Genomic DNA, 15351 nt, shown 5'->3' on the forward strand with positions numbered 1-15351 from the left:
AAATTCATTAGCACCATAATTTGGCCACTGAGCTATTAACTGCCTGTAAACAGTTGCATCTGAGTCTCTAAGACTTTTCCTTTAGGCTGCCTATACAATAGCAAAAGAGCCTATTGAAAACTTACATTTTAGCCCTTCATGCAGCTTCTGTGACACCAATGAAGCAATTTTATTGCTTCTCTTTTCTGAATTAGCTGAGCAAAGAATCATGTGAAGGAAACTTCCCCTAAGTTCTCTTTGCTACAGAAACTGAGTTGGCAATCTCTTTAAAAACAAGAAAAAGTCTATGAGCCAGTGCCTGCAGCGGACAGAAATAAGACCTGACTGATGTATCATGTATCAAGAGTAGCCCTAGGGACTTCCAGAGACTAGTTTACTGACCAGTGAGACAAGCTGAATCACTTGTGCCTTTTAGTTGACTTTTGTCCCTTTCTTGAGTTCACACTTAATTTGTTCTCTAATTAAAAAGTTGCCCCGGGGCTCCTGGTTGGCTCAGTCAGTTAAGCATCAGACTCAATCTCAGCTCCGGTCTTGATCTCAGGGTCGTAAGTTCAAGCTCCATGTTGGGCTCCACACTGGATGTGGAGCCTACATTAAAAAAATTAATAATAAATAAGGGTAGCCCTTGACTTAAACAATCGTATTATGCAAAACTCAGAAACTACAAAGCACACAACTATGAAATGGTTCTTTACTTTCCAAAAATCATTTATCATGAGATTGATTTTATTAACGTTATAATTACCAGTAATAATAACTAATTCACTGAATAGATATGATGATTAAATGAAATAACTGAACATAAAGCACCCAGAGCATCTAATTATAAAATAAGATAGTTTCGTTCCATTTACATAGTGCATTATAGCATTTATTTTCCAGTCACTAACAAATGCTACTTACTTACCACTACTTGAAGGGAAATTAAAACAAGAAAGAACAGAAGGAAGGAAAGGAGGAAGGGAAATGAAGGAAGGAGAAAAGAAGAAAATTAAAGCATTTTTGAAATTGTGATTCTAGAAAATAAAAAGGGAAAGAATGTTGAATTTACCAAAATCCAATGTACATGTAACTTTTGCAGTGAGGTGATGAGGTTCTGTATCTTCCTGTGCTCTTTTGAGTCCTCTCTTTAACATGGCCTTTGCTGGCACAATCTTTCACTATGTCTGGGGCAGAGCAAAGACAAAGAGACTGGCTCCTCTAGTATATTTTAAAGTAAGAATTCTCAAGCTTGAAAATGTATACCTCATTTTATGCTTCAAAATGCCTCTGTAAATTTGCTTGCCATCCCTATACCATAATATATTAAAAAGCAACAGCAAATCTTTCACCCTAATGTGCAGAAATTTTGTAGAAATCGTGTGACTTCCTCTAGAGCAAGTGCAAGTTGCGTGTTATCATTTTCATGCACAATGGTCTGTAGCCATTAGGAGAAAAATAATTATTTGGGTAATAGCTGTGGTTGCTTAAATGATCTCTTCTCTATTAAAAAATCAATTATTGTTTCTTAAATTTTCTCTGTGTGGTCATTAATTCTCTATCTTGATTTATGAGACTTCTCTGAGTTAATTATATTTTGAAGACTTGTGGGGCTAAAATTTTGTATTACAGTAAATGTAAATCTTTCAGTTTCCTAAAATCTTCTTAAGGACTTCATTTTAAAAATGCATTTAAAGATATTTTATAATCATTTAATAAGATGCTTTAGTCTGATACATTGACACAAAATTGCCTCTTTGGGGCTGAAATTTTCAAAAGCTGCCTGCCTAAAGGGATACAATGCACCGTTGCCTTGAGCTTCCAGGTGGCCCCACACTGCCATCTGGTGGTTACTCGAGTGTTTTAACTTTTCAAATTTCTACCATTGCTCACTTCTATTCTTGTTCAAATGAATATACATGCTTGCTCTTTTTTTCTTCCTTACAATGATCTCTTTTAGGATCGCACAACCCATTAAAAAATACAAAGTCTCCAACTCTATTGTTTGGACTCAGAAGAAATGGCCCTTTTTCCTGCTGTAGCAGCACTGTGGGCGCTGGATGGACTCATAAGCATTATTTTTTAACAAACTGGTAATAATGCCCACCCAAAGTGAAAAAGCAGCCAAGTGAGAGCTAAATGGCATTCTGGCAACACAACAGTTACATTCACGAGCTTTCTAATCACGTCATCCACATCCTTGCCATTGGCAGAAAGCTTTTAAAACAGACCAGGGAGCTTGTGAGACCGTACTGCATCAGCAGCACCTAGGACAGAGTCGGGCAGTGGTTTTTTTGCTGCAGCGCGATGGATGAGACAGGGGAGAGAACACAAAGGCAATGTGCTATACATGTTTGGCAAGGCACGCACAGCGACTGGAAAAGGCATGACCCAGGCAGGCTGGTACTAGATAATGTGTGGGAGCCATATGGTGATTGTCCCTGGCCCGCATCACAGGTGACAGATGTCATTTGTTCGTGGCAAACTGACAGAAGAGACTGGAAAGGAGCTGAGAAATCTGACTTTGAGCATAGAGCTAACGCAAAGGCATTTTTCACCAGCTCCCCCCAGGTTCTGTTGGTTCTGCTTGGTCAAGGAGGTGGTTCTCCCTTCATGTCCTCATGCCAAGTCTCCTGCCTCTGTTCAGTGGAGGTTTCGGAGGTGCAGGTTGTCCCCAGGTGATAAGGTGACAGGCTTTCCGCATGCAGCTTGCTGCTTGGTGGGAAAAAAACAAAAAGGAGGAACAAACGAGCGAATAACTGCAGACTTTGACTTCACAGTACTGACATGTGATTCAGAATCAATAATTCTCAGAAGGGCAGGGGGGATATGCAGTTCCAAGAAATAGATTTAATACTAGAATATACTTTCATATTTAGAAGAGGGAAGTGCACATTATATATGCTTCTGTAATTCATATTCATAAATATTTATGTAATTTATGTTTAGAAAATGAAAAGATACCTATTGTTTTCATAACACAAACTTCAGAAAATAAGCTCAACTAAATCCTTTTGCTTCAGAAGGTAATTCTCAAGAAGGGAGGGATAAAGCTTCCTTAGAGAGTTATATCAGAGTCTCCAGGGGTGAGCGTTTTTTATTTTTAGTAAAAGATGAGATTTAAATGCTTTTCAATTAGAAATAGGATTGAGTCCCCTGTAAAACAGTGTTCCTTTTATGTTTGTATTTGAGGTTAAAATAAGGTAAACCAGTATCAGTGAAATACCTAATCACACGCAAGGCATTATACCTCAACAAATAATTGTTTCTGAAATACAGATCAGTTTGGAGGAAAGGGGTTGCATATCCAGAGGATTCTTCACTTTTTAATGGCATGTTCCCCTAATATAGTTTACAACATGAATTGCTTGTCAACTATACTCAAATTTTTTTAAAATGTCAACTATAGGGGCTCCTGGCTGGCTCAGTTGATAGAACGTGCAACTCTCAATCTCGAGGTTGTGAGTTCAAGCCCCATGTTGGGTATGGAAATTACTTAAAAATAAAATCTTTAAAAAATGTCAACTATACTCAAAAAAATAAATAAAACACGAATTGCAAAGAAATAATTATAGTATTTTATATACAAACTTTAGAGGAAGACTTTATGACTACGTGCAGTCAATAAATACTTTTTGGTGACTGTAACTCAGTATGTGGCATGCCTTCCCCTCCATTTACCTTCCTCTAATCCATCTCCACATGGATGCGACTCCACAAACAGTAACCCTTTTCGAACACTGACTTGGTTGTTTCTCCCAGCTCTGCAAGACCCTGTCCTTCAACTTGGCTCTCAGTGGTTCCCTGTTGCCATCATGTTTAAGTTCAGCCTCCTTAGCATGGCTTAGAAAGCCCAGCATGATCTGGACCCAGCCTACCTAACTGGCCTCATCTCTTGCCATTCACCACCCCGCCCCCAACACGCATGCTCTGGCCACACAAGATTCCTCTCATTCTCTGAAAAGCCACGTTCTCTTTCTTATCCAGACCCTCACAATGCTGTGTCCTCTGTCAGGAGCACTATCTCCCTCCCCGGCTCCCCCCACCTCCCTGCCTTCAAACCTGGCCAAGCCCTAGTCATTCTTGAGGTCTCAACTTGGATGTCGCTTTCTCCAGGCAGCCTTTCCTGACCTCTTAAGTCTGGTTTAGCTATTCTTGCTCTGCTCCCATAAGCACCCTGTCCTTCCTCTGTCATAACACACTGCACACTGTATTGTAATTGCTTGGTTGCTTGTCTTTCTTCTCCATAGACACCATTGCTGCCCACTACTATATCCACTAGGGTCCACCTCAGCGCCTGGCACATAGCAAGTGCTGGATAAATCTGTGCTGAATGGATGAATGTGTTTCTTTAATCTCCTTTAATCTCCTCCGCTTCAGTGGTACGTATTATGCTATTTTTTGCCTTTGTCTCGTTTCAGTCTGTGATGCTTCTCTTACATAGCCAGCGGCGCTACATCTTTGAGTACGACCAGTCGGATTGTCTGCTCTCAGTCACCATGCCAAGTATGGTGCGCCACAGCCTACAAACCGTGCTTTCAGTGGGCTACTACCGGAACATCTACACCCCACCAGACAGTAGCACTTCTTTTATCCAAGACTATAGTCGGGACGGCCGACTGCTGCAGACCCTGCATCTGGGAACAGGGCGCAGAGTTTTATACAAATACACCAAGCAAGCCAGGCTGTCTGAGGTTCTCTATGATACCACTCAGGTCACGTTAACATATGAAGAGTCTTCTGGAGTCATTAAGACAATACACCTGATGCACGATGGCTTCATTTGCACGATCAGATATAGGCAAACAGGTTTGTTGTGAAAGGGTGGCAATGCGTACATCCATATCGGTCAGTATTTTCTTATGACATTTTTGCTGGCCATAGTGTGAAATAGAAGCATTGACCTGTAGACATCCAATCCCATAAACGTTCACCTTGGTCATTAAATTATCTTCCATTGAAAATTAAAAACCTGTTATAGACTACATGAAAGCTGATTCCTTAAAAACCTACCGTGCATTTCTGTCTCTGTCTCAGCTCTCAGAAAAGCTGAGACCTAAGAACCTGATCCAACTGTGTGCTCCTTCCTAACTCATTACCAGATCTTCCCAGAGATGCAGCTGCAAGAGTTGAGCCTCCCTGAAATGAGCTCAAGCCCCATGTAACCTCTATAAGCCTCAGAGGATGGCAAAATATGTTCAAAAGTCAGGACTTTTGAATATATTTCATCCTTTGGGCTTAGCTTATAAAATGCCCACAGTTACCTTAATGCTGGATTTTGTCAACACCTGACCTGCTGACTTTGGAGCACAGGTTAAACGAATTAAAAGTACTTTTGTCAGTGATTATAACAAGAAAGCATGTTGATAATATCAGTTTCATCACTCCAAGCCACTGGATGCCTTACTTAAATAGTTCCTGTAATTAAATTACTCTATAACTATAGGGTACAGTATTTTTTTCGTACTTACTGACCACAACTCTGAGAGTGTGTGTCTATGAGATGATATTCCCCGGGCATGAAGTATCAGAGGTCAATCTCTAATATCTTATTTTGAATGTAAAAGCATCACTACTAAAGACCCTGACCCTAGATCCTTCTGATTGCTCAACATTACCCGTCTAGCTCTGTTCTCATTGCTTTTATTTTGATTCCTCAGGACCTCTTATTGGACGCCAGATCTTCAGATTCAGTGAAGAAGGGCTGGTGAATGCTCGGTTTGACTACAGCTACAACAACTTCCGAGTCACCAGCATGCAAGCTGTGATCAACGAAACCCCTTTGCCCATAGATCTGTACCGATATGTTGATGTTTCCGGTAGAACAGAGCAGTTTGGAAAATTCAGTGTCATTAATTACGATTTAAATCAGGTCATAACCACTACGGTGATGAAGCACACCAAGATCTTCAGTGCCAACGGACAAGTTATTGAAGTCCAATATGAAATCCTAAAGGCCATTGCCTACTGGATGACTATTCAATATGATAATATGGGGCGTATGGTAATATGTGATATAAGAGTGGGAGTAGATGCCAACATAACAAGATACTTCTATGAATACGATGCTGATGGGCAACTTCAGACTGTTTCTGTAAATGACAAAACCCAGTGGCGTTATAGTTATGATCTGAATGGAAACATCAACCTCTTAAGCCATGGAAATAGTGCTCGTCTTACTCCTCTCCGATATGACCTCCGAGACCGCATCACCAGACTAGGAGAAATTCAGTATAAAATGGATGAAGATGGCTTTCTGAGGCAGAGGGGAAATGACATATTTGAATATAATTCTAATGGTCTGCTGCAGAAAGCCTACAATAAGGCTGCTGGCTGGACTGTGCAGTATTACTATGATGGGCTTGGGCGACGTGTCGCCAGTAAGTCCAGCCTAGGGCAGCACCTTCAGTTCTTTTATGCGGACCTGGCCAACCCCATAAGAGTTACTCATTTGTACAACCACACGAGCTCAGAGATTACATCCCTGTATTATGATCTCCAAGGTCACCTTATTGCCATGGAGCTAAGCAGTGGTGAAGAATATTATGTAGCTTGTGATAATACAGGCACCCCACTGGCTGTGTTCAGCAGTCGAGGTCAGGTGATAAAAGAGATATTGTACACGCCTTATGGAGATGTCTATCATGACACTTACCCTGACTTTCAGGTCGTCATTGGTTTCCATGGAGGACTCTATGATTTGCTTACTAAATTAGTGCACCTGGGGCAAAGGGATTACGATGTTGTTGCTGGCAGGTGGACAACGCCTAATCATCACATATGGAAACAGTTGAACCTCCTTCCTAAACCATTCAACCTCTACTCCTTTGAAAATAACTACCCAGTTGGCAAAATTCAAGATGTTGCAAAGTATACCACAGGTATAAAACTTTAAACTTGCAATAACTCCATGGTGTTTATCACATAATCTCAGTGCCTCTGTAAATATGCTTCCTCTTCCTGCCAGTTAACCCACAAGTTATTGTGTAGTCACTCTCTTCCTTAGTCTTCTAGAGGGAGCACAACTGTGCAAAGGGCATAAAACATGATGCTTCTGTATCCCAGGACACGTTTTCTTTCCTTTTAAGCTTTCTGTTTGTAGAAACAGCAGAAACTCCTCTGCTCAGCAGGGAGTCTGCTTCCTCCCTCCCTCTTTCCCTGCTTGTGCTCACTCTCTCTCAAATAAATAACATCCTTTTTTAAAAAAGCTTATACAAATAATTTCACAAAGGAAAAATTCAGGATTATGTTCCATCAGATAAATCTAATATTATGGTCTGTGTGGCCTCAGTACCATTACCACATTAAGAGTTTCAGTGCTGTAAACTGAACCTATCTCTGTGATTATCCATGAATCAAAAGGTATCCCTGTAGAGAGAGGATCCTATGTTTTAGAGCAGGTGACAGAAGGGGGAGTTTTATCCCTAACTTCCCATTGGCTGAACATTTTGAAGGCAGGAGAGGTATCATTCAAGCTTTCCACAAAGGTTGTAAAGTATGGGCTTCATCATTTTTTTTTCTTTTATATTTTGTGCCTCACAGACATTGGAAGTTGGTTGGAGCTATTTGGTTTCCAGTTACACAATGTTCTACCTGGATTTCCCAAACCAGAATTAGAAAATTTGGAATTAACTTATGAGCTTCTACAGCTTCAGACAAAAACTCAAGAGTGGGATCCTGGAAAGGTTTGTAAAAATTTTACCGTCTCTATTTATCTGAAAAAACAGACGAGCATCCAACACCATGAAATGGCATTAACATATATTTGCTTACTTATTTTTGAGTTATCTTGAATATTGACTGAAATGTCCACAGTTAATGAGGAGGTAGAAAAAAAGCTTCCATGAGGAAAGGATCAGGGAATTGGAGCTTTTAGAAAAGACAAGACTAACGTGGGATTTGATGACCTGCTGCAGTGGACAAACAGGAGGAACTAAACTTTTAAAATTCTGGAACGGACTGGGCGCCTGGGTGGCTCAGTTGGTTAAGCGACTGCCTTCGGCTCAGGTCATGATCCTGGAGTCCCGGGATCGAGTCCCACATCGGGCTCCCTGCTCAGTGGGGAGGCTGCTTCTCCCTCTGACCCTCTCCCCTCTCATGCTCTCTCTCACTTTCTCTCTCTCTCAAATAAATAAATAAAATCTTTAAAAAAAATTCTGGAACGGACTGCCAAGGGCAATTATGGATTCTGTATAGAGAAAACTGTTAACTGACAGACATAAAAACTTGAGATGTCCAACAGCGAAATAATTTAGGGTGTACTGCATTAAAAACATGGGAAGAATAGAATTAAATTATTCTGACAAAGAAAAAGTAGTAAGAGCAATGAAGTAAAAATAATAAACACTATAGGGATAGAGTCTCTGGGAAAATAGGAATACCAAACTATTCTCAGTTCAGCAGATAATTTCATCAAGAGTATGAGGTACAAATGAAAACAAGAAGTAACTTTTTCTTTCAATTGAAAGAAATGGAGGACCCTCTCTTTGCAAAAAAAAAAAATTACTTCAAAATAAAACTGAAATTTGGATGGGAGGGCTTGAAATTTAAGTGTAAAAAATTAGAGGCACCTGGGTGGCTTAGTTGGTTAAGCATCTGCCTTCAGCTCAGGTCATGATCCTGGGGTCCTGGGATCAAGGCCCACGTCAGGCCCCCTGCCCAGCAGGGAGTCTGCTTTGCTTCTCCCTTCCCTCTGCCCCTCGCACCCGCCCCCGCTCATGCTCTCTCTCTCTCTCTCTCTCTCTCAAATAAATAAAATCTTTTTAAAAAATTATAAGGGAAAGGCAAATCTAAATAGGTACTATAGGCTCATACTGTTTTGTAAATACATATAATATATAAAAATAATTTTGTAATTAAAAAGTAACAGTCCTTTTTATAATTAAAAGTCCTTTAAAAAAGTTAATCAAAATGTTGAAATTGCTGAAACTTTGTTGTGGATACTTGGAGGTTCATTATTCTCTTCTCTTTATTTCCTAGTATGTTTGAAAATGCCCATAATAAAAAGGGGTTTTTTTAAGTCCACGTAAGAAGGTCAGTGAACTTCTTGCTGATTTGCTGTAGTTATGTAGAAGGTTATAATCTGTTTAAAAGCAAGAATAAGGCCTTAAACCCTCTTTGCTCCTCACTGTGGCTAATGTATCACACCACGTACAGTAACAAACAGCTAGTGAGTATTAGTTAAATTGGTGAAGTTGAAATGTCTTTGTTTCGGGGGAGCTGGACCCACTTATCTGAGATTCTATGATACCAAATTTGAACATACTTCCTTATGTTTAACTCACCAAGACCTCAAGAAGTATGTGCCAGGTGACCAAGTAACCTGTTAGTCTTGTCTTTGCCAAATCGCTGATGAAGAGATTCCAAATTTGGCTTGTTGTAAAATCACTCACCAACACGGTAAAGCAAGAAGGTGCTTTTCACAATCACCAAGCATTTGCACTGTGCCTTTCTTCTTTCCTAGACTATTCTGGGTATTCAGTGTGAGCTCCAGAAACAGCTCAGGAATTTCATTTCCTTGGACCAGCTTCCTATGACTCCCCGATACAATGATGGCCGGTGCCTTGAAGGAGGGAAGCAACCAAGGTTTGCGGCTGTTCCTTCTGTTTTTGGAAAAGGTATAAAATTCGCCATCAAGGATGGCATAGTAACAGCTGATATTATAGGAGTAGCGAATGAAGATAGCAGGCGGCTTGCTGCCATTCTCAATAATGCTCATTACCTGGAAAACCTACATTTTACCATAGAGGGGAGGGACACTCACTACTTCATTAAGCTTGGGTCTCTGGAGGAAGACCTGGTGCTCATCGGTAACACTGGGGGGAGGCGGATTCTAGAGAATGGTGTCAATGTCACTGTGTCCCAGATGACTTCCGTGTTGAATGGGAGGACTAGACGGTTTGCAGATATCCAGCTCCAGCACGGGGCTCTGTGCTTCAACATCCGGTATGGGACAACTGTCGAAGAGGAAAAGAATCACGTGTTGGAGATTGCCAGACAACGTGCTGTTGCCCAGGCCTGGACTAAGGAACAAAGAAGACTGCAAGAAGGGGAGGAGGGTATTCGAGCATGGACAGAGGGAGAAAAGCAGCAACTTTTGAGCACTGGGAGGGTACAAGGTTATGATGGGTATTTTGTTTTGTCTGTTGAGCAGTATTTAGAACTTTCTGACAGTGCCAACAATATTCACTTTATGAGACAGAGCGAAATAGGCAGGAGGTAACAAAAAAAATCTCTGCCTTTGCGTCACCAAAGACTGCCTGTTTTTAAAACATAAAATGGTTTATTGTATTGGTTTTCTAGATCAGAACTCTGTATATGTAAATATGGAGGGAAAACATATCCAACTGCCTTTCAATGTGACGGAAGATGGTATTTTAATATTGTTTGTTTAAACTCTTTAAGAAATGACAGAGATTTTTAGTTCTTGTGTGGCAGTATTCAAAATAACACAAGTAAAACAGCTAAAAAAAAAAGTTTTCAGAAAGCACCACTTTAAATTTGTCAAGTCATGCATATGTTCAAATATAAAGGACCCAAGGTTCTCTATCTCTATTGTGACACGAAATTTCACGTTTAACTGTTGGCAGAACTTGTGGGCTATTTGAAAATGTGGTGCAATAGTATTCTGAACCTTGCTTTTTGAAAGACTGCCAGCCTTTTCACATTTCCCAGATCTGTTATAGGAAACTTACAAACAAGTGTAAAATGTCTTCAGCCACCATCTCCCAGAGTCAGGACCCATTCGCCCTTCCTCCCTGATTATTCCTCCTTGCTTGTTAAAGTAAATACCATGTTGTTGTGCTGTGTTTTGGCGTGTGGTGGCTGGGTTCTGCCTACCACGCCTCCCTGTGGCTGTGGTAACCGGACTGAATTACCACTATTTGCTTGTGTGTACATGATACCAAGGCAGCTGGCCAGTGTAACTTCTCCCACAACCTGTTTTGACTACTTTTTTTTTTTAATCAAATTGTAAGCATAGCTTTTATTAACCTGGGTAGGAATTTCTCATTTATATATAGGGTGTGTTTTTGGTCATAGTTTCACCTTAGTGATTCTGTATTGATACGCTAATCCAGTGGTTTTGTGCACACGAAAGGTAATTTACTACAAATGATTCTGGTGCAAAAAAATAAAAGAGACTTTAGCAGGCATACGTGCCTGGAATACCGATAAATACGTTCACTACTACTGCAGAAATTCACAAGAGCCAAAATCTTTATAAAAACAGACCTAGTACTAAGACAAAAGGAAAGTACTAAAGGGAAGACCAAACCAAACATTACAGTAGTTGCTGCCACATTGACTCATCCCACTTAGATTTATCTTTCAAATGTACAATTCTGTATTGAACATCTCCCAGCCACAGTCAGGAAATTTAATTAAACGAACCTTTCCTATCTAAAACATTTCAACTCATTATAGAGAGGCAGACTGTTTTTTTACTAAAATAATTTATACGGTTAGTTATTTTAGTTCTCTGTCTTTACCCATTTACTTTGATTTAATCATCTGTCCTGCCTGGGAAAATAACTATTTTCCAGGAAGGGTTATTTTGTTCCATGATCAGTTAAACTTTGGAAAAAGATCAGGATTAGTGGTAATATCAGCTGCAGTTTCTCAATCTTTATGAATCCTGTAGTAAAAAGAAGTCCCTTGGTGAGCTGCGAGTTTTGTGCCCGGTGACAAAGAGACAGTTTGTAAAAACACTGTGTAATTGTAAGTTACCACAAATGAAAATACATGACAGCACAATGTGGCCTGTTGAAAATTCCCCTGAGCCAGCTTCAGCACCTTTCATCACTGGGTCTGCACATTCGCTATGTCTGAAGAAGAATTTATGATGGAATGTTACAGTTTGGATTCTTTCCAGCTACAACCTAAATGCAGTGTGGGGTCATTGCCTTGCTTTGTGATGACAGTCTTCTTTGAAGATATGCAAAGTCAGAATTCAGGCTCCCATTAAGGTTTTTAAAGAGTCCGATTCCTTACTCCACAAAGTGGAAGGACAGAAAGGCAAGGACCTGCAGACAGCAGGGGAGGGTGGATCCAAACATTTCATTTTCAAAAACTTCACATTGGGATTACCACATTCTTACGCATGTATTCCAAGAGAAAGACAGAGAGAGAGAGAGAGAGAATTCATGATGAGCTCCTCTCTCTTTTTAACTGAAAGCACACCAGCTCAAGAGATTACTGATAGAGACTACAATCATATTACTGTGTTGTTTTTTTCCCCCTGAATCAGGCCTGTGTTAGTGGTACAATATTTATTCAGGACGGGATTCTAAAATTATGAACAAACTTGTTGAAAATTTGAATACCTCCACACCAGCCTAAAAATGGACCTTAAGTTCCTAGAAACTCTGAAGTTCTTTTAAATCAATGGAAAAATAATTTGCGAACTGTATATAGAGAGTGCATTCATAAATGTGATGATGTATTTTATCACTAATCCAAGATGTCAATATTAGAGTCTATTTTGCTTATATTTTAAGCGATTATTATACTTTTTTGCAATTCACTAATGATGTATCATTTTCAAACTGCTTTAAATATCCATTAGGAACAAATATTTGAAGCTTTTACTTAATAGTGATTACCTTGAACTGTGCATTTCTAGTTTGTAATACATATTTATTTAGTTTGTGCCTTTAGTTTCTTAAAGTTGTATTATATTCAGGAAATGCACTTTTTATCACTTATAGCTGTGGTTTTAATACTGCCTTGAACTATTATTATTCTCTTTACCACTTCCAAAGTTGTTGGGAGGAAAGAGAAAAAAACCCAAAAGGTTAGCACCAATGAACAGTAAATCTAAGAGAAACATTTTGGCATTTCTTAATAAGAACGTGGAGATATTGGGTACATCGTTCAGCTAAATACAAGGAATGCCTTCATAGATTTGCAATTCTGAAGTTTAACTTAATGAAAGAACAATTTGTTTGCATTTCCTGATGAAAGTAAATGTATCTTTAAGAGAAATATTTGAATTTCTCATACCCAGAGCACAGGCAGCTGACACTGCATAACCACACACCATTCAAGTCCGTTCGACTGAGAGCCCGCTAGTTGGGGCTCTCATGAAGAACATTCTGGGCTGGAGGCAGGGAATACTCTGTGGTGGTTTCTTTTTCCTAGTTAGGCCCATTTTACTTGTGCTGTTTTGTTTTACTTTGTTTCGTTTTGTTTTTACTCTTGCACTACAGTCTAGAGATCCAAATGAACTGCAAAGTTTGCAGTTTAACAGGCATTTAATTACATTTATTTTTAGTTGTCATTCTAATCATTATTGATTAGAAGCATGACTCCTGAAGGAAAGGGAAATAAAGCCCAATTCATCCTAATTTCTAGCAAAACACTCACCATATAAATAGGTATATGTTTTATTTTTAACCCAGCAAAATACTGTATAAAATAAGTGTGTCCTTTACTGTCAATTTATCTATCTAGAAGATCTATAATATATAGACTATATATATAATATAATATATATACAACATAGCCAAATGTATAAAAACTTGACAATGTATAATTTGGAATTCACAAGCTAACTACATAGAGAGGTATAAAATTGAATGATAATTTTTCTAAGATTTTTCTTTTTCATAACTGTTGACACAGTTTCAAGCATTCTATCATGTTGTTCCTACTCTTTTTTTTTTCTTTCCTTTTTTTAAAATCTGTTTTTAACCAGACCAGGCCCCACTGTAATATCACCTGAGAGAGTCAGGGTGAAGTTTTTACATTTATAAAGATACGTTCCTGTAAGGGCAATTGTAATGGAAGCAAAAGTATAGCAATTAAGTATTGAAAGACACTTTGGGAGAGACTGGAGTGTATTCTAGCTTGTGGAAAGACAGAAGGCCACAGATTGGATGCGACATTCTTGTTTTCTTGGAGGAACTCACATACACATAGCTGACCTGACTAGTATTTCAGATCTCAGACTGCTCTTCCACAGCCTTCTGTAAGGTTCTTTATTCTGCAAAGGAAAAAACAAAAACACAAAAAAAACACAAAAAAAAACAAAAAAGACAAAAAAACACAAAAAACACAAAAAACAAAAAAGCAAAACAAAAAAAACAGAAAACAACAAACAACAAAAAAGAATTCAACCACAAGATAGTGACTGTTAGTTCAGTGTGTCCTTCACGTGAAAGCTATTAAGGACCAAACCTACTACTGTGTGTAAGAAGAAATTACTTCCTAAACAGTAACTGAAAATAGTTAGTTAAACTTGCTGTGGATGTTGTCTTGGCAGTTGTCATCTTACATTATTTGTCAAAGGAAATGTGTTTGGCAGTTAAAAATCTTTCCTTAGATTTAGTGGTGGACTTTAACCTCTTAAATAAATGTTAGTATATCAGATTGTGTCCTTGAAAAATATTTTACTTGTATGAATCATGACAATGTCTGAATCTTTACTCTTCTTCTGGCAAAAGCATTGGTAAGCAAGAAGGTGAAAAAGAGAAGTGTAGCCTTTACATCGGAAAAATATTCTTTTTAGCTGCTTACTTTCTCATGGACAGTAAAGATGTTTACAGTGTATGCCAAGATTTTCAGTTTCTATATAACAACAGTTAGAGGTTCTAATCATACTGAAAATTGTGTTATAATGGCCTGAGCCATGTTGCTAGGAAACAATAGGTTCCAATTTTGTATTCCTGCTCTCACTCCTGTGCTGAAAAGTGACTGGATACTGTACAGGTTCATGTTCTCTGGCTGCAGTTAAATGGTCTTTTGCATTTTGCTCTGGCTTTCAGGCCAGAAGCATGCATTTTTCTACAAGAGCATCACAACAACATGCTGTAAATACTTAAAGTTCAACATTATGTGTCGATATTTGAAAGAAAAAAGTACTTTGAATATTTCATTTTTAAAAAATAAAATTGCAAATGAACACTGCGTCCCGTTTCATTCATGCGCCAAACTGCGTTCTCGGGTCTGTCTGGTCACCTGACAAGTGAAAAGTAGCTCCCTAACAGGGAACAATAGAACTGCATCATCTTGAAAATGAAGGTGCAGAAACCAAAAAGGCACTAATCCTAAGCAGATGTCTCTTCATTTTTATTTTTCGTACAAATAGGATCTCTGACACAAATGACCATTTAATAAAAAAAGAAGAGTAGCTGTTGCAAGTGTAAACGCCTCTAGGCTATTACTTTAAAAAGGTTTCTTTCTCTTGTCGATGCCTTTCTGAGCAATGGAAAGAAAATGAAGAATTGCAAAACGGGTGGGGGAAAGCTAGGAGAGCAGAACACACAGATGCATTGGCAAAAAAGCGAATGGGGGAGAAAGGCAGTCAGGAAACACTAAAAAACAACAGCTCGCACGTCCCAGGCAGTTCCAATGGCCATTTGGCACTTATTT

General features: G+C 39.0%; 1 protein-coding gene across 4 annotated transcripts in view; it reads left to right on the plus strand.

Annotated features, from left to right (window-relative positions):
• Positions 1-14865, plus strand: part of TENM1 (teneurin transmembrane protein 1) — a 772415-nt gene extending 757550 nt beyond the window's left edge. For all 4 annotated transcript variants that reach the window (XM_073879177.1, XM_073879176.1, XM_025852677.2 and 1 more), the window contains 4 exons: positions 4401-4788; positions 5640-6860; positions 7522-7664; positions 9443-14865. In XM_073879177.1, the coding sequence (XP_073735278.1) occupies positions 4401-4788; positions 5640-6860; positions 7522-7664; positions 9443-10201 (2511 nt within the window). In that variant the 3' untranslated portion in view covers positions 10202-14865. The remainder of the gene's footprint in view (positions 1-4400; positions 4789-5639; positions 6861-7521; positions 7665-9442) is intronic.
• The last annotated feature ends 486 nt before the right edge of the window (positions 14866-15351 follow it).

Source organism: Callorhinus ursinus, unplaced genomic scaffold, assembly GCF_003265705.2.
Source record: "Callorhinus ursinus isolate GAN/ISIS: 27379988/994484 unplaced genomic scaffold, GSC_fseal_2.0 scaffold33, whole genome shotgun sequence".
Lineage (NCBI taxonomy): Eukaryota > Metazoa > Chordata > Mammalia > Carnivora > Otariidae > Callorhinus > Callorhinus ursinus.